The 25039-nt window shown below is 46.3% G+C and overlaps 1 protein-coding gene across 3 annotated transcripts in view; it reads right to left on the reverse strand.

Moving 5' to 3' along the window:
* Positions 1–25039, reverse strand: part of ORC2 (origin recognition complex subunit 2) — a 334428-nt gene that overhangs the window by 101183 nt on the left and 208206 nt on the right. For all 3 annotated transcript variants that reach the window (XM_078680185.1, XM_078680186.1, XM_078680187.1), the window contains one exon: positions 8953–9062. In XM_078680185.1, the coding sequence (XP_078536311.1) occupies positions 8953–9062 (110 nt within the window). The remainder of the gene's footprint in view (positions 1–8952; positions 9063–25039) is intronic.

Genomic DNA, 25039 nt, shown 5'->3' on the forward strand with positions numbered 1-25039 from the left:
AGCCGATGGGGTAGCGGGCACCGTCTTTTTCACCGGCACGGCAGCCATCTTAGGGACACTCGAGTCCTTAAGTTTCGGTTTCGTTTTCGGGTCGGCCATTTTAGGTGTCGTCGATCCCGATGGTTTCAGTTTCGTTTTCGAAACAGTCTGCTTAGCAAGTGAGTCCGTAGCCGGGCCCGAAGGCGGGGCTGTGGCTTGCGGCAACGGGTTTTGGGTAAGGCCGACAGGCGATCCCGTGTCCCGGTCGGTATCTTCGTAACCTTCGGGGCAGAGCTCGTCCCCCGAGCTGTCTGCCGCGGCCCCATAAATCTCATCGTCGTCTCCTACCTCTTCGACGTATTCAAGGCCTTGACCCGCGACCCCGTCGTCGTCTCCCGGATCCGCCTCGACCTCCGTCTCTGGTGGGGAGATTTGTAGATGGTGACCCTGGACCTCTTCGTCCTGGTCGCCGAAGATGTTCTCCGGATCCGGGGCCGCTTGCTTAGCTTCCAAGCGCACCGCGCGCCGAAGCTTGAGAGTTTTCTTGGAGCGGAACTGCGCACACAATTTGCACTTTCCGTCGTCGTGGTCAGGCGAAAGGCACTTGTTACAGACGGGGTGTAGATCGATGTGTGGGTACTTGGACCCACAGAGCGGGCAGTACTTAAACGGGCTCCGCTCCATGTCCGAAAAGGCTTGCAGTCGTGTCGCGATGAGAAGGCCTCAAAGTTCAGAGAGCGAAGAAAACTCCGCTTATTCCGGCTCCAAGAGACGGAAGACTCGAGACCGTGCGCAGACAATACCGACGCAATGAAATCGAGGCCTTTTGGCCGCTAAAAGTTAGTTTTACTTGGTTCCGACAGTAAGACGTCGAGACCACATCCGAACCCAATGGCGGAAAAAAACAATCTGGGGATGGAGCCGATGCCCATGCGCACTGTAGTCCAGGGGAGGAGCCACCTATCTCAGGATACTTCGAAGACTCTTCCAGGACAACAATGTGCAATCATCCGAGCCCAACACTAGGCGGCGATCTAATGCTAAGATATGAATTTAGCAGCCCACATGCCTCGAACACCAAGTTACAGAAAAGAAGCAACACTGAAAAAGAAGACTCTTGGAGTAAGTACAGAAGGAGAGCAGGAGTGAGTGCTCTTTTAGGGGAGCAGTGGAGACCTTCCCAGGGCCATTGATCAATTAGGGGAGAAAAGAAGAGGGATTGTGAAGACACCGCCTAAGAAGTCAGCAGACTGACAGAGGAGGAAATACCAGCTAAGTAGGCAGTCAGCATCCACCAAAACAAAGAAGAGAAAGAGGTGCATGCATGGCCGCTAGGACTGCACAATATCCCTGCAAGTAACGCAACAGCAGTAAGGAGTGAAATCTAGAGTGCAGAGATTGGAGCATAACTGAAATCATCAGAAAGAAGGAAAGAGCAGTTTGCCAGATGGCTATGAAACCTGAAAGGATAAAACACCATGGGATCAGCGTAAATCGGACCCTTCCATCAATGCAGCAAAAAGGGGTACAAGTCTCTATAACGGCCATTGACTGGAAACTGGAAACAAAGAACCCTAAACGAAGTGTATACAGGAGTATAAAAGTGACCTCGCGAACACTATATTAAACTTGAAGAAATTAAATCAAGCCATTGCAGAAATAAGGTGATCCTAGAAGCTAATAAATGTACAGCAACCACTAAAGGTACAGAAGATTCACTTCAAGCTGTACTAGTGAGAGGATCCCAGGTCAAAGTTGTAGATATTTAAGTGCAACAAATGGATAACAAATGGAAGAGCGTGACAAGCAGCTAAGATGGAAAAACTTTCCAGGCCTCCCCCGCCATACTACTGCTCCTGGCCACTACTACTCCTATTTAAGGCATTCCCTGCTGCTGTGGATCCCGAGGTCCCTGTGCTCACCTGGTGGCGCCCAGAGATGATTGGGATACGGATGTCGATCGAGCTCTGCTGAAGCAATGCGGACTTCTAAATGGCGCCGCAACGAACTCCGTAAGATACTTTTGCAGGGCAGACTATGGGCAGCGAGGGAGATCCATAGTGCCCCTGAGTGCCTTGATCCCTCCTGTGATGCTCTCAGGTTAAGGAGTGATTTTTAAGGACTCAGAGTGTCAGCGGTCATGTGGCCAAGATCTTACTGCACCTGCGGTGGGAGAGGAGCGCCCAAGGGGCTGCTTGCCTCTTGTCGGAGCGGGTATCTACAGGTGCACTGCGTTGTGCGTTGTTGGGGGTGGCCAGCTGATTCTCATGCCTCCCTGTAAGCACCCACTGGTCATACTGCCCGCTTCACCAAAGCAGTTGTTGCAAGCTGGTCAGGGCCTAGCACCTGTGATCATGATCCAGGGCCCTATAGTGCCCCCGAGTGCCTTGATCCCTCCGGTGGTGCTCCCAGGTTTGGGCCACCTTTGCCAGATTGCAAGGGAGGCAGTGGTCACGCAACCAGGTTCTGTTGGAGGCTACGACGAGAGCAGATTGCGCCGGGGCTACTTGCCTGTTGGGGCAGGTGGCTCCAGTCTAGCCGTGCTGCTGGGGGAGGCCAGCAGATTTCTACGGCTTCCATTGAGTCTTGACTGCTCGTGCTGCCCTGCTCCACCAAACCACCGGGTGCAAGTGGGTCAGGTCCTACCCCAGTGGTCAGGTTCCAGAATTCAGTGCTAAGAGAGCTCACGAGGTTATGCAAGACGCTCCTGACTGACCGTCTAAGGTAATGAATGCATAGAGGCTGGTCTGAGCAATACTCAGATCACCTGGGATCAAACCATCCATCTGCATTCCAGGACTGGGCCAAGCAAGTGGAGACAACTTAAGGCCTCAAACGGGAAAGAGCCTTGGCAATTAAAAGGGAATTTTACATATACGGGGGCCTCTTCCATGCTGCTTCAACTTACTCCAACCTCAACCACAAGTCCTTTCAAGGTGATGTACCACAGAGGGCTTAGCGGCTGAGTGGTGGGCGTGACTGGATGTATCTTGCATCGCTCAAAGGTTGTGATCAGAGTAAGGCCAGTGCACATGTAATACATGCCATAACTTGTTTATTAGACCTTTGTACTGAGCACTTATTTTGAAGACTTCGTGATGGGGAAAGACAGAGGGTATGTGATCTAGGCCCAAATGAAAATGGACACATTTACTGTGGTCTCCATAGACAGAACGCTGCTTAACACTCAAACACCCGAACCCCACTGACCAATGCACTATCCTGCAAGCTGTCCGACTATCACAAGCCAAACAATTCTCAGTCTGGCTGAGCTCTATGGGGCTTTGTGATGTCTAGAGAGTATGGCACACCAGAGAAAGAATTTACTCATACCTCCACCACTTGCTTACAAAACATTGTCCCGCATAGTCTTCCTCCTCCCCCCACAGCTGACACCCTGCAATTTACAGATGTAACTATTCTCCCTCATGGAATTTCCAATCACTTGCTCATCACTGCATCTTTCGGGCAGTCAAGTGCCACGCTCTGCCCTATTTAGCGATTTAACGCTTAGCATCTAAGTGACATTCAGTGCCCTGACAATTTACATTCAAACCTCAAGTCTAATTTACCTGTAACACGGGCACTTCTCCAAGGACATTAGGGGCGGAAGGAAAAGTTTCTACTAGAGGACTGGCACAGGGCTTTCTAAAGCAAAAGCCAAGCTTGGTCAGATAACCTCATTAGAAACCAAGATACTGTATGCGGAGAACTAACTCTCACTGACAACATCCGTGGCCCAGGAGTGGTAGATCTGCATTCTCTGAGCCTCATTGAGACAACTCTCGTTTGAGGAGGCCCGACAATGCTGGAGGGCCCCACCTCTCCTCAAAGACCTTAAAGGGTCAATAACACTGGAGGAGATTGCAGGTGCCTTTACTGAGATGAAGTCAGGGAAAACCCCAGGGGGTGACGGGTTTCCTCTAGAGCTTTACCAAAAGTACCTAGATCTGCTGAGCCCCTATCTCTTAGAACTGGTTCATGAGGATTTAGAAATGAGAGGGTTCTCCGCATACCTAGATATGACCACCAAAGTTTACTGGGTGGGACCAAAAAGTTACACAATTCAAGGCTGAATCATACTGCCCACTTGAATGTTTTCAGTCTTGGGACAAAATTGAGCTTACGACACTGGGTGATGTTTTGCAAAGCGGACATATCTACTCCTTTGAAAACCTACAACAATTCTGCTCAACCCACACACAATTCTACCAATATCTGCAGATCCATCATGCTCTCTCCCACCACCTAGGCGACTCTGACATACACAAATGAAGTCCCCTTAAAACAAAGCTTTTATTTTACACTTAGTATTATTAAGCATTTTTGGAAACAGTACCCATTATCACAGCAGTGCAGAGGGTTTAGTCTTAACGATAATAATGCTGGTGTAATAATAAACAGGTTGCATACATTTCCCTTGAAACAAGGCTACTAATGGGCTACCTGGGCAAAGGAGCAATTTCCGCATGCTGGTGATCCATGAGCCAGATGTATTTCTGGCATTTAGGCAGAGGAGGGAGGAGTGGGTGGGTGCTTTAGTTGATGCAGACTTGAGGGAAGCCGGACTGGCCTCCCAGGAAATTGTCATCTCCTCCTGGATGAGTTTGATCCAACGTCCCTATCTTTAACTCTCGTATTTTACACCAAAACTTCTATGGTATGCAGGGACTTTACCTTAACAAAATTGTTTTTGAGGCACAAAACAAAAGCAAACTGCTTACACATGGTGTAGTCTTGTTCCAGGGTGGCTGGGTTATGGGAGGTGGTGGAGATGACACCGTCAGAAGTCTTCAACAGGCAGCTAGAACGCACTCCTCAGGTGGACCTATTGGGCATATGGGAGGACCTGGGTGACCAGAGGTCCGAACCGCTTATGACGTGGGTGGACACAGTCGTGGATAATAGAGACATTGTCGGCAAATGGAAATCTCTTCAGCCACGCATTCCGGCCGAGTGGTGGCAACCTATTTACTGAGCACTGGGCTGCCCACAGAGGCACACTAAGATCTGGGACAAGTAATGTAAGAGTTGTTATCAACGTAATGGAAACTAAATGAACTGTTTTAGAGGCAGTAAAAATTTGTAAAATTGGTTTATTGAAAAATAAAATGGTGAGCAAATGCAAAGGTGAGAATTGTTGAGGAAGAATCAAATGGCACACACTGCTATCTAATCAAATTCTTTATGCTGTTCTTAGGAGAAAACCATCAAACAAAGTTAAAAATGTACCCCACAATATGAGGACCAAGTATCGAATGGATGTCTTGCTCCAGATGCATCCCCCTCTCCCTCAATAGCAGAATCTGAAAGTATCTAGAGAAACACAATCTACCCTTTCAATGTGCAAAGACCATTCTCCTGCAGGACTTGTTACACATCATCCTATCTGAAGGAAATGGGATGCAATCAGTGATCAACCTGCTGGCCCAAAGGAAAGCGTTACTTACCCAGTAGACATCTGTTTTTGCTTTTTTTGCAGGCGGCTATATTTCGGTCCTCTCGGAAGGAAAGCTGCCGTTTTGGTGGCTGTATGGCAGTTAAAGGTGGGAAGGCGATGATTTGTCGAGCATCAATCTCCTCTTGAACATGGAGGAGGGGCTCATCTGTTTACTCGTCTACTGTGGTGGTACTTGACTTTGGGGGCGATACCTTAGAGACAGACTGTTTTCAGAGCCGATGGTTTTCGCTCTGACCAATTACTCGATGCTGAGCCGGTTGCGGTCAGTGCTAAGCCGCCTGGCTTGGAGGGTTTTTTCTGCACTGTAGCCAAAGTCGATGGCTGGTGCCGACCATGGACCGAGGCCAGTGGTGGCTCGATGGTCTGCCTCTGGTATTGGAAGGTGGCTATGTGGCCTTTTGTGGAGGCCTACGAGCTGTATCAAGGAGGGAAAAGATCTGTACTCTCAGTCTACTGAGCTGCTGGAAGGTCTTCGATTTCCAGGTGGGAGCTGGCGCTGTTCTCTAGTGAGTACGCCTCCTCTTTGTCTGCATTTGCTTTGGGTGATGTTCTTGAAACTCTTCAGTACCAAAGTGGCCCACCGGTTCTTCGCAGCGTTGCAAGCAAGCTTGTTTTGCTCGGACGAAAGGCAAAGGTTACAGACCTGATGAAGATCGTCTGTGGCTATCTAAAAGGCGTTCGTTCCATCACCCTTGTGACATGGTATGGAACCATTCGTAAGTCCAGAGAAAGACGTCCCTAAAGGGCGAGGCTCCACGACAGACAGAGTTTGAATCAGAGGATCTCCTGGATGCAGCTGGAGACATCAACCTGGAACGGAAGGAAAATGGGATATGCGATCCAAAACAATACTGGCGGTTAGAAATTACCTGTGGGAACCGAAAACGACGGTCTTGAGCCGCAGCACTGGAGCACACGTCCGAATCAGACGGCGGAAAGAAAACATCTAACAATGGAGTCAGTGCGCATCCATATTACTAGCAAGAGGAGACACTGAACATTGCGACTCAAAAGATTTCTTCAAAGAAAAACAACTTGCACTTATCTGGATCCAACAGTAGATGGTGGGAGTATGCACAGCTTGTGTATCCACAGCTATACATGCCTCGAACATACTGTTAACTTCTGATGGTTATCCATTTTATGATCCATTTGAACTGGGGTATAAGACATACCATGTTTCAGTTGTGAGAAAAGTTCCAACAATCTGAAGACTGATGTGGATAAACATATGGACTCAGACAACAGGACAACAACCATCAGTGAAACAGATAGGTTGGTCCTTGATTCATCTAAGGAAAAAAGGACTAAAAAAGGAAAGATAGCTTTGACAGGATATTAACGGCCAAGCAAAGTGATAACCATCTACCTGAAGAAATGTGATACAATTACTATTCTCCTTCTGGGACAAGGGTAGGCGAGAAGGAGGGATGAATACGTGTTTGCAGGTAGAAAAAAATAGCTGGGTAATCGGATACTATATCCTTTTAAGAGGAAAATATTACATTCACAATGAATCCTTAAGCTGGTTTTGAGGCTGTAGGGCTTCAAACTGCTTGCATAAAGGTGAAAATATGGATGTAGATCGGTACAGGTTCATTGCAAGTTGAGAACAATAGGAATGATTGAAATGGGAATATGTGGGCTGGAGGGCTACAACTTTGACAATCAAGGCTAACCAATAGGTTCTAAATTCCACTTGACATTTTCAATGTTAGGGGTGTGAATGCTCCAATAAGGATACATCAATTACTGGACATACGAAGGCCTGCGGATAGAGTTTGAGGTGCACTCCCTCCAAGAAACCCTTTGGGAAAGAAGTAAAAGTTTTTTTCGCAACAATTCTGACGTTCTAATGCATTACAATCGGAAGACGGAATCTTCAAATACTCTCAAAAGGAAGCATTTCCTCTCTGAAGAATGAAGGAAAATAAATAAATGAAAGGATGGGTACGTCATTGTTCATATCTAGGTCAACAGTTTGCCAGTGATAATTGCTTCAAGTTATGCCCCCACCTGGGAACAAGACAAGTGCACTGAGAAAGTCCTATAGCAATTCACATTTTGTGAAAGAGAGAGGATACCAGTGTTCTGATTAAACCAATGAGATCTACGTGAGCACAGATACTGAATAGCGGCAAGTTACCGCTTTGTTGTTTCTCTGTGCGCTAGGGACTGAGGGCTACATGCATAAAAATTGTAAATTGCGAATACCTAATTGCGAATTGCTGAGAATCACAATTAGGTAATCTCAATTTACAATGCATGAAACTCAGCAGATTGCGATTTCTAGGAGGTCACAAATCGCTCTACCTCATTATTATTGAGGTATATTGCGGTAGATTGCAATTTGCGACCCCCTAGAAATCGCAAAAATCACTGAGGTCAGCAGCCAACCATGTCCGTGTTTGCTTTTAAATAAAGCAATCTTTTTTTTGTAAAGCAGCCCGTTTTCATTAAAGGAAAACGAGATGCTTTACTAAAAATAAAATGACATTTTTTATTTTTTAAGACCAGGCAGTGTACTGCGGGACCCATGCCTGCTCTTAAAAAATGCTTTTACAGCCATTCACAAAGGGACCCCTTCCTATTTGCAAAAGGGTTGAAGTAGAAGGTTATATCCGAATGTTTTGCAACCGTATTCACAGTCACAAAACATTTATACATATTGTTTGGATTCAGTATTTGGAAGGGACGCCCTAAAAACGCCCCTTCCAAATACCGAATCGCAAACAGGATATGGTCAGGTGATGATAAAAGGTTATGAATCAACTCAAACCAGAAAGAAAAAAATGTTTCTTGAAGTTGCAAGTGTCACAAATGCAATGTTTTCAATTAATAAGGGCAAATGTCCTTCACACACTTCTCGAGCCTGGCACAACTATAGGGACTGTCATCAAAGATGTGGTCTTCCTATGTGATAGGAATGTAGGAGACTGTACAGTACAGTACTAAATTATGCTCTTAGAATGAGGGGTTTACAGAAGACCTTGACTTTCGAAATAACCTTTTTGATCACGGTTGACTCCTGAAATAATAAAAAACACAACTGTCTCCTTGATAACCAGATCCAAAGCTCAAACAGAGGGACTAACAACAATGACCATCTAGTGTCCTTTTAAGACTGCATAACGGATCTATGAAGAAACCATATGGGGTCCTGCTATCTTATTTAGAAATGGTCACAAGCAAGACGTTATTAAATAATTATTTAAAGAATGTCCTTTGTAATTAAAATGAATGAAACTCTTTCAAGGGGTATGTAAAGTGCTGTAAAACTTTACACTTTACTTGATATGAAGTTTATTCAGATCTAAGAATCCCCAATGTAATCTACAAGGATCTGTCAATCATAAAACTATTACAAAGCAGATCTAGGATCTAACATTTATTTTAGATTTGGTATCCCCATGTGATGTATTAAGGCTTGTTATATATTCCCAACTTTGCAGGTAACCTAAAGATAGTACATTGGGGCATCTAGGAGCCCCTCACAAAATCCAAACACTTACTGCAACTGCAACATCCACTTATAGAACAGAGCTTCATGCTTTTGGTTCAAGCTCTTCAGCTCCTCAGAGAATGCAGGAGTGGCCTTTTCCAGGAGGTTACGGAGTGTTTCCTGCATATGACAAAATACAAACCTATCTGAGACAGCAGCTTAGAGAAAGTACCAAAGTAAAGGTGAGGTTAGGGGATGCATTTAATGCTTATATCTTTTTACTGGCAAACTTCAAGAACAGGAAATCTGGCCACAACCACCAGATACAGAATATACCCCTAAACGCCCACATTCTCACTTCAACAAATTAAGGTAAATTCTTCAGAATATTCCAGATTAACCATTTTGCTATCAAGGTAAATCTCAGCATCATATTCTGTGGGTAACTAATGATCAATATCAGAAGAGGAAAGTGGAGGGATAGAAGATGGATTAAAACAGAATTAACAAACCCCTCGTTGACCTTACTCTCTGCAGGGGAATACCCCAAATCTCCTCCATACCAGGAAACTGGCCCCAACTCAATCAAAGCATCCAATACCTCAAAACAAAGCTGCATTAATTATTTAAAAGGTCTGGGCATTCAAGGTAGGCCTTTGCTGATTAAACCTGAGAGAACAGAAATTTATTCTCCTCACTCTCCACTATGACGAACCCAGCAGCTGCAAATTGCCTAGTCATCAGTTCTTGCTTGATTGCCACCAAGGCTCTTTTTATGGCAACCATATCCGGATTTCAGATCAGGGAAAAATAAAAACCACATCCTCCAGCAAAATAGTTTGCCTCCAAAGTGTCTCCTGTATTAGGCTGTCTCTGAGATTCTCTGTGTGCATGGTCTCGGTGGCTTAGGGGAGAGCCTGAATGCCTTCCTCACTAGCTCAGCCTTCTGCTCTCATGACAGACCCAAAAGATCATCCAAAATCTATTTCAAATCCCAGGAAGGTACTCTGCTTGGAACTCCTCTGTAACACCCAGCAACCTTATGTGGGTGCTCCTCTTCAGATTATCAAGAACGTCAATCTTCTCGTCCGTAATTACCATGGCTTCTACAGCAGTCAATCTGAAGGTCATCATCTCCTGTACCTATGCAACAGCCTTTGCAGAGTACCCCCCTAGTTTGTCTAATCTGCCTTAATTTTAACTTTAGCTTGTGCTCCACAGCCAGGACTGCCAGCGAGGCCACCCAGCCTGGTATTCTTCTTGTACTACTGACACTATTGCTTCATTTGTTTCATGCAGGTCTGAATGCAAGACATTGATGAAGCTAAGCCAGGTGCCCTCTCTACTTGCCAGCTCCCATTCCGCTGGCAGCTTGGAAGACTCCTGGATGTAGCACTACAAGGTGAAAAAAACCGGTCTGACTAGGCTCATTAGCTCAACTACTGAGTTGAAAATGTTTTGTACTTCAACATTCTCAGGTAAAAGTTTTACAGATTGGCTCTGTGGTGTTCTCTCCAACTACTGACAATATTAGACTGTGTTAATGCAAGGTAAAAACGTGTGAAGATTATTGGGCGATATTTGTTTCAAATTTAGAAAATGAAAAGCCTGAGAAAGTCTTTCATAAGATATGGCAACTGTGTCCTCATCTCTTGGAAGCTCAGTTAACGTTTTCAGAATTGTTAGCTTCTCATTATGAGCCGTGAGGGAAATCTCAATGCATGGGCAAACGGGAGTTTACTCATGAATCGGGATTCCGAGTTATGAGTGGAACACCTCACATCAGATTATTTCCTCAGACACATATTACCAGGAAAAACTGGTCTAAATTTTCACTAAATCTGCTCGACAATGGGGAACAGGTATATAAATCGGCGAATGTTTTATTTGTTATTTCACACATATTCAGGATAACAAAACATGCAATAGTGTTTTCCTCAGTCTCTCACATAGAAGCTACTGGGTTCAAAGTACCATTGTGTCAAGACACAACTATCACAATACTATTCTCTGAAAACCGCCCAAACCTCCGAACTCCTTCAAACATTGCAAAGGAAAAGAAAGGTTATTCAAACTGTAAACCTGGCTAGAAAGAAAGGATAAAAGAAAATTCAAAATAAGAGCCAGGAGGTTACTGAGCCTACAGGATTGATGACTATTGGGGGGCTGGTTGTGAGAAAGTGCCATCTTTCTTGCCTTGGTATGCCGCCACTTTTTGCTGAACAGCTGATGTGCTTCGACTGAGTGTGCCCTGGGTTCCTGCCAACCAGGTACCCATGGCCTGTGTTCCTTCCCTAAAACTGTGCTGAAACTAAAAACCCAATTGGCATCTCTGGCCCCCTGTCAGTCCCTAGTAAATGGTACACTAGGTACCCAGGGCATGATGACCAGAGAAGACCCCCGACGGCTGCAGCACTTATTGTGCCACCCTCAGGGGCCCTGTACGCTGGCACCCACACACTGCCTTTGCAGGCTGAGTGCCTAAGTACAGAACTAAACCAAGAGTCGACATGGCACACATCCTGTGTGCCATGCCCACAGAGTCCACTGCCCTGGCATACTTCAGTCACCCCTCTAGCTGGGTGCCCTATGCCAGAGGTGTGGGCACAGGTGCATGAGCCCTGTGCCCCTACAGTATCCAGGGCCAATCCTGGGCACTGTAAGTGCAGTGATGCCATTAAGAGTATATGGTGCTGGGAGGTTGTCATTACGAACTCCACAGCACCATAATGGCTACACTGAAGACTGACAAGTTTGGTACCAAACTTCTCAGCACATTAAACCCGCACTGATGCCAGTGGGGGATTTAATGTAAAATGAACCAGAGGGCATCTTAGAGATGCCCTCTGAAATCCTAACCTAAAATCCACGTCTGGGCTGAGTGGCTGCAGAGGCTGCAACACAGCAGACATGTTGCTGGACCCCTGGGTGGAGAGCCCCCCGCTCTCCTGGGCCTGGAACAATGCACATCCTGGGCGAGGTGCTAGGTCTCCTCCCCCAGGATGAGCAGGGGGGGAGCTTCAAAGGCATGCCACCTCTGTGAGCTTCTCCAGACCATTTGCTGTACCCAGCAACTGGCCCCCACCAGTTCTAACCCCCACTCTGGCGGGAAGACTGGCGGGAAAAACTACGTCAGGAAAGGGGGTTTGCCAGCCTGTGCCAACCCCACCCCTCAGGTGGGGGAGACGAGGTGAAGCACGACCCTGGGCTCCGGCCATCTTGTAGACGGAGAGCCCTCCCCAATCCCAGCTAGGCTCCTGCCCCCCTCCCACAGGAGAGGAGCAGGCTAGCGGGTGTACTCACCCCAGGACAGTGACCCATTGGTCCCTGCCCTTGCCCTACCTGTAAAACCCCTAAATTCAGTATTTAGGGGCTCCCTGAACCTTCCTTCCTCAGATCCCATAACAAAAAGAAGAAAGAAGATCAAGAAGAAGAAGACCCGCCGTGCAGCTGCTAACAACGGGATGACAACAACTGACTTGGCCCCAGCCCTACCGGCCTGTCGATCCTGGAACCTGCTCCTGCCTAATCCTGGCGACTCCCACGGACAGCAACCTTGGGACACCCGGCGGACCTGCCTGCCTTGACCCTCTTAAAGACTGGAACTCCCATCAGCAGAGGCTCTGCTGCAACAACCCACCTGCCTCGACATCACCAGCGAGGGCAAACAAGTTTGTGCTTTACATCTCATCTATCACCCGCCTGGTGACAATCTCATATTCACCCAACAACTCATGGACATGATCACTTCCAATGCCGGTCGGCAGACCACCCAAATCTACCTGGGTGACTTCAATCTCCACTGGAGCGATCAGAAAGACACAGTGGTGAATAGTCTCAAAACTTTCCTTAATGCGCTTGACCTCACCCAAATATGCGATAGACCAACACACGACAAAGGCTCGATACTCGATCTCATCATTGCCAAAGAGAACTCTACACAACTGGAGGCGATACAACGCTGCGACTGGTCAGATCACCACATTATCACCTTCTTTATCAATGAAAAAGTTAAACCTAACCCGGCTCAACCAATCAAATCCAAAACATGGAAAAGGGACATGAAGAATCTTAACCCCTCTACCCTGCCTCCCCACATCGGCAATCGCCTCCTTCCCCCTTCAGGTACTTCGGATGTTCACTCACTGATAGACCACTACCTTGACTCTATGAATACAATAGTCAATGAAGTCGCCCCACTGCAACTGAAGAGAGTCCCCACCAAAATTTCTAACCCCTGGTATGATGATAGACTCAATGACGACAGGCGTACTATGCGAATGGCAGAGCGCACATGGAGATCGGACCCGTCAGCACTGCACCTCAAAAGGCTTAAGAACAAGAGAAATGCCTACTTCAGGAAAATAAAGCGCACAAAGTCGGACTTCTTTAGCCGCCAGTTGGACCAAGCAAAAAACAGGCCAAGAAAGCTGTTCGAACTAATCAAGACCCAAACAAAGACACAAACCTTACAATCAAACAGCACAACAAGCGACACCCCACACTGTGAAGCCTTCTCTGCTTTCTTTAAGCTAAAGACTGACAACATAAGAAATGACCTAATCATGGATGTAAGCCGATTCCCCAACCACATCAGAATGTCTAACACTCAACCTAAAAACAAGGCATCCTGGCTGTACTTCGATACCTACTCGGAAGAAGCAATACACAAACTGCTCTGCACCTTGAAGCCCTCTAATCACCTCACAGACCCTCTACCTGCTAATGCTGTAAAATACTTCATCCCCTTGCTCCTCCCTCTCTGGACCAAAATCATCAACAGCTCCCTACAACAAGGCCTCATTCCAGACTCCCTCAAGGTGGGGCAAGTCACGCCTATACTCAAAAAACCTACAGCTGATCCGTCTGACCTAAACAATTACCGGCCCATCACCAATATCCCCACCCTGGCCAAACTGCTGGAGAAATGTGTCCAACTCCAACTAACAAAACACATTGATCAATTTGACCTCCTCAACCCTCATCAATCAGGCTTCCGAGCGAAACATAGCACAGAAACAGCTATGACACACATAATTGATGACGCCCTCCAAATTCTTGATCGCAATGAGTCCTGCCTCCTCATCCTTCTTGACCTCTCTTCAGCATTTGACACGGTTAAACATGAGAACTTACTGGAGCTGCTAAGCACTAGAATGGGTCTATCGGGAACTGTTCTCAAATGGTTTTCGTCCTTCCTTCACAACCGGTCTCAGAAGTTCAAGATCAACAATGTGCTATCTACACCCGTGTCCGCAGATCTAGGTGTTCCACAAGGATCCTCCCTCTCCCCCACACTGTTCAAACTCGTCATGGAACCGCTCGCCACCCTGCTCCAAGCCTCCAATGTCCAATTCCATATGTACGCTGACGACACACAACTTTACCTAAAGCTACAATCCCCGGAAGATATCAAACATCTGAATTCTACGCTTATCAACACTCAATCTTGGCTGGCCGATAATCACCTCAAACTAAATGCTCTGAAAACTGAGTTCCTACTCATCTCACCCCCGGCGAAAATTTCCACCACCCAAACCTGGCTCAATAACCTAACAGCACTCAATGTCCAGCCTACCATCGTGGTCTCGGCGAAATCCCTAGGCATCACACGCGACGCCAAGCTCAACATGCAGCAGCACGTTAGCAAAGCCACAAAAGGAGCTAATTTCCAAATCAACACACTGAGGAAAATTAAACCCTTCCTCCCTGCCGAAGACTTCCGAACTGCTGTACAAGCTTTAGTCATCCCTCGAATAGACTACGGAATTGTGGCCCTCAGCGGACTCCCGCTATCCACAACAGCACCCTTAAGAGCCTCCCTGAACGCTGCCTCGAGACTCATTACTGGCTCAAGAAAACATTCGCATATATCCCCAGACTTAAAGTCTCTAAAATGGCTGCCTTTTGAAGCCAGAATACAGCTAAAAATTGCAGTTATGACACACGCGGCCGTGCACCACAATGCACCCAACTACCTTGCTCAAAAGTTGTCTATATCAGGAGGTTCGAGATCCAATAGAAGTGCAAAAAATCTACTCCTGAAACCTCGTAGATTCCGGAAAGAGAAAACATACAAGCGCTCCTTCTCAGGAATGGCACCCAGGATCTGGAATGCGCTCCCTCCTGAAACCAGGCTTATCTCCTCCACTGCACTCTTCAAGAAAGAGGTGAAAACCATCCTTCTGGCCAAGATCTCCTGAACCTTATAGGGGCTGGATCAGAGACTCTGCATTGCTTTGTATCACTGTTCACCTTGTCCTTTGGCACTATACTTCTACTTGGTGGGGACACTACTACGTTACTCTCTTACTACCGACCAATATATGATACACTTTGGTTTACTGATTCACTGTCCCAATGCCTCCACTCATTGTTCTCTCTATACTAGGACATTGGTATAAGCCATCCACACACCCAAGGTGTACCTGAACACCTCTGTAGTGGGATCAATGACTAGTGCCGTCTTATATTACTTTTTTTTACCTGATTGTATAGTGATATGTTTTATGTATGTTATTATTATCCTACCATGTTAGTGACTATTATACTGCTCCCACTATCCCTGTTCATTCCTACTGCCCCTGCCCTGTCTTTGTGCTCTGATATCTGTAAGGATCTTGTTCGCGCTATATAAAACTTTGAATAAAATAAAAAATAAATAAATAAACCAGGAAGCTCCGGGCCAGTCCACTCTGCACTGGCTGAGCCCGGGCCGGGCCCAACCGAACCAAGACCACCACGACATCCCCCCGGCGACTGGGACCCGAAGTCCAGTGCCCAAAGACCCTTCTCGACGAACCAGCCGACGCCTGCAGACTCAGAACCAGGGGCCACCCCAACCACGACCAGCCGAGGGTAAGCTTTTCCGACACCCAAAGACACCCCTGCACCCGGCGCCCTACAGCCCCCTGTGCCTCCCTTTGGGGTACCTACCTGTGCTCCAAGATCCCAAAATCCCTCTCTAAGTGCTGGTCGCCCCTGGAGAGTCTCCGTCCCCGAGCCTGCAGCCTTTATTCCTTGTTGACCTTTCCCATTGGATAACATTGAGCGCCCGACGGCTCAAGAGCACCCTGCACCCAGCCGCCCGAGTGTCATTGGCTGTGCCACCTTTGTCCTATCCTACTTCCCCCCTTGCCCTGAGCAAGTGACCAGGAGCCCAGCTCCCACAGCCGCGTGGCCTGCTAGCCAGCAGCCACCAACCGAAGGCCCCCTTTCCCTCATTGGATATCCTTGGGCCTACCTACCTCTGCACCCGGCCGGCCCTGCGCTGCTGGGTGTGAAGTTTTGAAAAACTGAAAATATTCATATAAAATCAGCCGAAGTCCGTATTCCGAAGTACTCACCTGCAAGCTGGCGAGAAGCCAGTACTGTACCTTGCAGCCCAGTGCTGAACTGCAAAAGTAATCCTTACCGGGTTTGCTAGTAATCTGTATTTTCTCTATAGGAACCCATTGTATGCTTTTCTATGAAATTTCTTCCAAGTGCCTACTTTTGAAAACTTGAAATATTCTTTAAAAATCATACGAAATACTGAAACGCAATTACCTAACTGTTTTAAGTTCAGACCCCAGTGCTGGCCCTAGAAGTCCAGTACTGGATTACAAAAGTAACGCGATCATACTTTACCTGCAACCTGAATTTTCTCGCATTGAATAACATTGCCAGATTGTTATTGGAAAGTTTCTAAGGGTGAACTTTTAAATCAGCTTTATATACATGAGAATTCACCACAGTAACTAAAACGTTTTTGCTAATCTGGTTTCAGCTTAGACTCCATGACTGAATCTAGGATCTAGTCCTGCAACTACTAAAGTAATCTGTACTGTAATCAACTGTACTTTTATGCTAACAATCCATTGAGCTCAATGCTAAAGTGTGTCTAGACTTGAGTTGCCTTCAGCAACTCCTGTACCTATTGTGTTCACCAACTTTATTGCTTCCTTGCAAAGTAATTACATGAGAGTTCTCATATCTATCAAAGTATATTTTTATGCCTGTTGGTTCTAAAAATAAAACAACTATATCTTTGGATATAAAAACAATTGGCCTGGAGTTCAGTCTTTGAGTGTGTGAATTCCTTTGCTGACTGAGTGTGTACAACAAATGCTTTGCACGGCCCTCTAATACTGCCTTACTGCTTGACCAAGCTACCACTTTGGAGAGTAAGATCAGTCCTGACTTTAACCTCTGTTATACCTTTGGGGTTTGTGGATTCTATACACACAGTACTTCATTATCGTCCAGTATATATAGAGCCACTTTCTCACAGTGGTCTTGTAGGAAAGATGGAGAGGGTTTAGGGTAGCTCACGTGGTGGTCCACAAAGCTTAAGTCATTCCACCAGGACTGAAAGAGATGAGGTTCTCTTGTATGCGCAGGACAAGCAATCAATGGTAGACCTTTGGATAAGTAAGACACCAAGGACCCCCATGTAAATTCAAAGTTGTTAAAGTAATCTCAAAAGATGTCCTCCATTCTCTCAATTGTAAGGGCCTCCTGTAAGCATGTGTGCCAATGTGTCAGCGATGGCGCCTTTCTTTTTCCAGGCTGCTGTCAGTGCCATTTTAGCTGCCCCTATGCATAACCATATGATCGCTCCATCACCCTTGGTTTGGTGTTTCAGGATATCATCGCTCAAACCCAGCAATGCAAAACATGGGGAGTAACGAGGAGATACCCCAGGATGTTTTTAGTTTGTGCCAGGATTTCTGATCAAAAAGGGGAATCGTAAGACAGTCCCACCAAATGTGGCAAAAGTCACCCAACAGTCCGCAGCCTCTCCAGCAGAGATCTGAAGAATTGGGAGTTTTGTTTTTCAGCTTGGTGGGAGAGAGGTACCAATTGTAAAGTAGTTTATAGTGTGCCTCTCTCATGCAGATAGAATGGTAGCATTTTGGGCTATCACTCCAAAGCTTCCTCCACTTTATTTAAGGAATCTCCTCCCCAAGTGTTCGCTCCCAAAAATGTATATGTTGCGGCTGCGGGGTGAGGATTGTTGCAAGGACTATAGAAAGGAGATAGATCACAGAGAGGATTCCACTTTCCTAACAAATCATTCAATAGGCGTAAGTTCTTTAGTGGTGGCTAGTCTGACTTACTGTTGCAGTGCCCAGTGTTTTGGCAGTAATGTTCGGAGTCAGAAAGCTGAAAGTTGCGTTGGTAATGTTCGAATGTTAAAATGTCCCATTTGGGAAAGAGGTCGGAGAGTGTGAGGCAGCCTCCCTCTCTCCAGGCATCGAAAGGACCTGTTTGAAGAGCCGGGGGAAATGCCGGGTTATAGTGTATCAGTGTAAGGGGGGGGGGGGGGGGGGGGGCAAGGGGGGGGGGGCGAGGAGGGGGGCAAAGGGATAATTGTCCAGTCCACAGTCGAATTCATCTTCAAGTGTCATCTTTGTCGGGGTACTCAGGTAGGCATTTTATGTTTGGTCTGATTTAGGTTTCGACTATACATCCCAGATGACCCACTCCACTATGGCCTTGTCCATGTGCAGCCAATGTTTATCAGACTAAGGCAGTGTCCATTCTGAGATAACTCCGAGTTAGGCCACATTATAGTAGAGTTGGAAGTCAGGGAGCCTAACCCCTGTGGCTTTTGGTAGGCGGAGCAGTTTAAACGCAAGCGGGCCCTAAGATTCTGCAAAATAAACCGGTTGATTAGGGCTCGCAGAGTCGGTAGAAACTCCTATTTAACGCAATAGGAAGGCCCTTAAAAAGGTAAAGTACCCTGGGTAAAATCGTCATCTTAATCGCATGTATGCGTCCTAGCCAGGAGATATACATAGGTACCCATCGTTTAAGATCTGCTTTCAATAATGGTGGAAATTTTGGCACGGTAGAGATCCGACAATCTGGGTGTATGTTTGATGCTGAGAAATGTATTGTCTTTTTTGGCCCAATGGAAGAGGGTAGAGACTACCAGGGCTTCCAAAGCCGCATTGGGCAGCATCAAGATGAGTATATAGTACTTAGTCAATTGAATTTGGAAGCCCGCTACCATTTCAGAGGTGCACAATTCCTCCTGGAGGCCCACTAGAGATGAGTGGGGGAGGTGAGTGTCAAGAGCACATCATCCGCAAACAGAGAAATCTTATTCTCCACTGAGCTAAAACCTGGGCCACTGATAGCTGGGGTTGCCCACATCTTAGCTGACAAGGGCTTGATCCCTGAGAGCAAAAAGCAGTGGGGAGAGAGGGCAGCACTGCTTTGTCCCCCTTACCAGTTGAAAAAGATCCAAACTTACCCCATTGACTAAGTCTCTCTAGCCCATGGCGTGGTATAGTTCACCTGAATCATTGCTATGAATGAGTCACAGAAACCAAAACGCTGTGTGAAAGAAAAAGGGCTAGTCTACTTAGTTGAAGGTTTGGCTAATGAACATGAAATCTAATTGGTGTGTGTGAGAGAAGAAGGTGTAATCGTGAGAATTGGGATGGAGCGTCCTCCATGCATCTTCCAATCTCAGGTCCCGGAACGCCTCCTCAAGTGGTTTGGGAAAGCTTCCTGTGGGCTGTCAATCCCAGGTAAGGTTAAAATCTCCCATCAAGAGGATCGTACCCTCAGCTAAACCCCCCAGTAAGGACAGCAGTGAATGGGCAAACAGGATATATATATTAAGATGCGTTCCCTCTAATTCAACCCTTCACCAGGACAATCCTCCCCTATTCCCCTATTTATCGGTTTAGTATACTTCCGGCTGGAATTATTGTGAAGAATGGAACAGGAGTGCCACTTCATTATGTGTAGTCGAGGCAGAGGATTTATATATGAAGGGGTATGGTTTATGTCTCAATCTGTGGCCCTCGCCCTGTTTGAGGTGTGTCTCCTGTATCGCCACAACATCATCTTGCTGGTTGAGGAGATACTTCCACAATTTATGGCACTTAGCTGGTGAGTTTAGGCCCTTAATCTTCCATGACAGTGTAGTGAGTACCATGGTGTAGTCAGGTCAAGGGGGTTCTCTAAATGCCTCTCCACTAGGTTTCGTGCCCTACCCTACAGTCCAATCCTGCTTGTTCATCACACCCCAACCTCACATGCCCCCCATCCTGGAGGCCCCTGTCCTCAGTATGCCCCAGTGTCGACATAGAGAAGAGCTCTTCAGGCACCAAAAAATGCAATAAAAAAAACACCTAACTAAGAGAATAAGTGGGAATATAGTTCCCAAATAGCAAACATTATGTAAGTACCAATGCATTATGACAAGACCGGCGAATAGGTCATAAACCCCTATTGCCGCTTCAAATCAGCGCATTGAGTTAAAGCATTAGGCAAACCTGTATAAGAAAACCTGAATATAACAGCTCTTGTTTTGTGCTGGTGACAGGGTTGTGTCATAGCAGTCCCCATCCCTCCTCGAGAAGAAACATAAAAGCGTACAAGGGAGAGGTCAACATCCGGTTGGCCATCAGAAGAAGCTCCTGTAAAGTCCCATTCAAGGAGGTAGTCTCCGAATCCAGACAGACATCCCTAGAAGATCTGCACTTCTTAGGTTAGCAGGAATTACGCTGCGAGAGCTATAGGCCTGTATTTTGAGATTCCGCTTAGTTGCTTCAGGAAGTGCCTAGGTCATCTCCAGGTGGCGGGGCCTCAGTGGTTGGTATCTCCAGGAGAGTCAGAGCCTCTGCCAGTTCTGTGACATGATGAGGTTTGTTCGCCAATCTAAAAGAGTAGGTCCAGCAATATTTAATACGGTCTTGTTGCAGTTCGTCTGTTATTGCACGGATTTGCTGATGTCAGGTCAGCGTTGCAGGGGTATATCCTGGAAAATAAACCAAGTGGCTCCCACGAAAGAGACCGATTCTGCCTTTTTGCCCACCTGTAGGATGGCTTCTTTTACTTTAAAAGAGTGTAATTTTGCCAGTACGTCCCTAGGGGGTCACCTATCACCAGCCAACTGGGAGCCCACTCGATGTACCCTATCTATCTTAAGCTTCAATGTTGTGTCGTTGAGTAGTTCTGTGAACAACCCAGAAGCAAATGCTTCCAGGTCTAGGCCTTCCATCCACTTCTCCAATTCCCGGATTCATATGTTCTCTCGCCGAGATCTGTTTTTGATATCTTCACAATTCAAAAGAGACGCCTGTAGCTGCGAGCGGAGGAATTGGGTTAGGTCTTCCATCTGACTGGTGCGTTCCTCCAGTTCCAGCATCTTAGCGTTAAGATCCACCACATCTTGTAGAGAGGCAAGTTTTGTGTTGAGATCTAACTTAAGAGGCTAGATCGGCTTCGAGTTTCTCATGTAGTTCCTTCTTAAAGATCGTAGAGAAAAGATGAGTTGTGTCCCCCCCGCTCTTTTTTATATATTGTGTCAGTTGATGGAATATGCTACTTACCAGTATGCATCTGTTCTTGGCATAGAGGGCTGCAGAGTGGTACATTTATGAATAGATCGCCATCTGGTGTTGGGCTCGGATGATTGCACTTTGTTTTTCTTTTGGAGAAGTCTTTGTCGTCATAGATGACTCCTCCTCTTGGTGTTAGTGCGCATGGGCATCGGCTCCATCCTTAGATTGTTTTGCCATAGTAGGGTTAGATGGAGTAGTGTAGTATAGTACATAAAGATATGCCCATGTAAGTGTATCTAAATAAGATAATGTTGGGACAGACACAGGTTTCCGGGGAGGCTGGGAGGGCATGTACCACTCTGCAGCCCTCTATGCCAAGAACAGATGCATACTGGTAAGTAGCATATTCCGTTCGAGGCATATGGGCTGCAGATGGTACATTTATGAATAGATTGTAAAGCAGTTACCTCCCTAGCGGTGGTCACCAGTGTCTGTCGCAACTGTTTGAAATAAAGTCTTTAATACAGCTTGGCCCACTCTGGCTTGTTGTGCAGCCTGTACATCAACACAGTAGTGTTTTGTGAATGTATGTGGTGTAGACCAAGTTGCTGCTCTACATATGTCATCTAGGGGAATGTTCCCTAAGAATGCCATAGATGCTCCTAGTTTTCGTGTAGAATGAGCTCTAGGAGGAACAGTTAATGTTCTCTTTGCTTTAATGTAACATATTTGTATACATCTTACAATCCATCTAGCGATGCCTGCTTTAGAGATAGGATTGCCCTTATGTGTTGGGGAAAATGCTACAAATAGTTGTTTAGTTTTCCTGAAGTTTTGTGTTCTTTCTATGTAGTACAAAATGGCTCTTTTGACATCTAGTGTATGTAGAGCCCTTTCTGCCACCGTCTGTGGCTTTGGAAAGAAGACTGGTAATTCCACTGGCTGATTGATGTGGAATGCTGAAATTACCTTAGGCAAGAACTTTGGGTTTGTTCTAAGAACCACTTTATTCTGGTGTAACTGTAGGAATGGTTCTTGTATTGTCAATGCCTGTAATTCACTTACTCTCCTGAGTGAGGTAATGGTTATAAGGAAAGCCACCTTCCATGTAAGGAATTGTATTTCGCACCTATGCATAGGTTCGAAGGGTGGCCCCATTAGTCGGGTGAGTACTACGTTGAGGTTCCAGACTGGGGAAGGTGGTAATCTTGGTGGAATGACTCTTTTAAGGCCTTCCATGAATGCCTTTATAGCTGGTACTCTGAACAGTGATATGTGTTGCCTGTTTTGTAGGTACGCTGCTATAGCTGCTAGATGTACTCTGATAGATGTGTACGCTAGATTACATTGCTGTAAGTGTAATAAGTAGCAAATAATCTCCTTTGTTGATACGTCCAGAGGGTTGATATTGTTATTAGTACAGTGTATAGTAAACCTCTTCCACTTAGCTGCATAACATGCTCTGGTGGTTGGACGTCTCGCTTGTTTAATTATCTCCATGCAATTTTGAGGTAGATCTAAGTACCCAAATTCTAGGATTTCAGGAGCCAGATCGCTAAGTTCAATTGAGTTGGATCTGGGTGCATTATTTCTCCATGGTTCTGTGTAAGGTGCATGGGTAGAATTCGTAATTTTTGGTGTGGCACTTGTGAGAGTTGCAGTAGCGTGGTGTACCACGGCTGTCTTGCCCACGTGGGTGCCACTAGTATCATAGTCATTGAATGTTGTTGCAGCTTCCTGACCACTAATGGAATTAGTGGGAGAGGGGGAAAAGCGTATGCAAATTTGTTGGACCAATTTATCCATAACGCATTGCCCTGCGACAGGTGATGTGGATACCTGGACGCGAAGCTTTGGCATTTTGCGTTCTGATGAGTGGCAAAGAGGTCTATCTCTGGTTGTCCCCATCTTTGGAAGAATGGCTGCAGTATTTGTTGGTGCAGTTCCCATTCGTGTATTTGTTCCGACTGTCTGCTTAAGATGTCTGCTATCTGGTTTTGGACTCCTGGTAGGTGTTCGGCTAACAGATAGATGTTTTGAGGAATGGCCCATCTCCAAATTTCCTGTGCTAGTCTGGATAGTTGGAGAGAGTGCGTCCCCCCCTGTTTTTGAATATAATACATTGCTGTCATGTTGTCTGTTCTGATCAGGACTGCTTTGTTGGTAACATGTATCTGGAAGGCTTTCAATGCTAGAAACACTGCTAGTAGTTCTAGATGGTTGATGTGCAGTGTTCTTTCCTGCACACTCCACCTTCCTTGTACTGTGTACTTGTCCATATGTGCTCCCCATCCGGTGAGCGATGCGTCTGCTGTTATTGTCACCTGTGGAATTGGCTCTAGGAACGACCGCCCCTTGGCAATGTTTGTTATGTTCCACCACTTCAGAGAGCGGTGTGTGCGGTCGTCTACCAACACCAGATCTGTAATCTGCCCTTGAGCCTGATTCCACTGTGTCGCTAAGCATTCTTGTAGCGGACGCATTTGTAGTTTGGCATATGGTATTAGCAGTATGCAGGATGACATCATGCCTAATAGCTGCATGAACACTCTTGCTGTTAGTGAGTGTTGTGGCTGAAATCTTTGAATGATTGTAAGCATTGTTTGGATCCTGACTGGGTTGGGGTACACTTTGGCTTTTTCTGTGTCTATAGTAGCCCCCAGATATTGTTGAACCTTGTTTGGTTGTAGGTGTGACTTTGTGTAGTTCACCGTGAACCCTAGCTGGTGTAGTAGCTGAATTGTCTTTTGTGTGTTTTGAAGACATTCCTCTTGTGACCTGGCCTTTATTAGCCAGTCGTCCAAGTATGGGAAGACATAAATTTGTTGTCTTCTTAGGTGAGCTGCTACCACTGCCAGGCATTTTGTGAACACCCTTGGTGCCGTTGTGACACCAAACGGAAGGACCTTGAACTGATAATGTTGTCCTTCTACCACAAACCTGAGGCATTTCCTGTGGGCTTTGTGAATAGGGATATGAAAGTAAGCGTCTTTTAGATCCAGTGTAGAAAGAAAGTCCCCTTTCTTCAGTAAAGGAAGTACTTGTTGGAGCGTGACCATGTGGAAATGTTCCGAATTTATGTATGCGTTGAGAGGTCTTAGGTCCAGTATTGGCCTTAGAGACCCGTCCTTTTTGGGAATTAGGAAGTATAGGGAGTATACTCCTGTTCCTTGTTGGTGCTGTGGAACCTTCTCTATGGCATGCTTTTCTAGCAGTGATAGTACTTCTTGTTTTAACAGTGTCAGGTGATCTTGTTTCATTGGACGCTGTTTGGGGGGGATGTTTGGTGGGGTAGCTGTGAGTTCTAGGCAATAACCATGTTGGATAATTTGTCTTACCCACCTGTCTGATGTGATGTTTTCCCAGACAGGTAGGAACTGTGATAGGCGTCCCCCGACCGGTGTTATATGGTCTGGGGGAAGCTCTATGAAGTCACTGTTTTGGGGTTGGAGAGTTGCGGTTGTTGTTGTTTCCGCGACCTCTACCCTTGTTGTTGTTACCCCTGTAGCCACCTCTAGAATTACCTCTGGGTGATGTAGGTGTAAAAGAGGTTTGCTGTTGGTTTGTACCTGTATTTTTGGATCCTCCTCTATAGGTGGATCTACGAAAGGAACCTCTTTGTGTCGGCTGTTGCAATGCTCCCATTGATTTAGCCGTTTCGGTATCCTTCTTCATCTTTTCTAGGGCCTCATCTGTCCCTGTGCCGAAAAGTGTTTTCCCATCAAAAGGTTGGTTCAGTAACGATGTTTGTACCTCTTGTTTGAACCCTGATACTCTGAGCCATGCATGTCTCCTTAACATGATGCTTGTGTTTGTAGACCTTGCCGCAGTTTCTGCCGCGTCTAGGGCGCACTTTATTGAAGTGTTAGT

The sequence above is a fragment of the Lissotriton helveticus genome, chromosome 3_1 (genome assembly GCF_964261635.1).
Source record: "Lissotriton helveticus chromosome 3_1, aLisHel1.1, whole genome shotgun sequence".
In the NCBI taxonomy this organism is placed as follows: domain Eukaryota; kingdom Metazoa; phylum Chordata; class Amphibia; order Caudata; family Salamandridae; genus Lissotriton; species Lissotriton helveticus.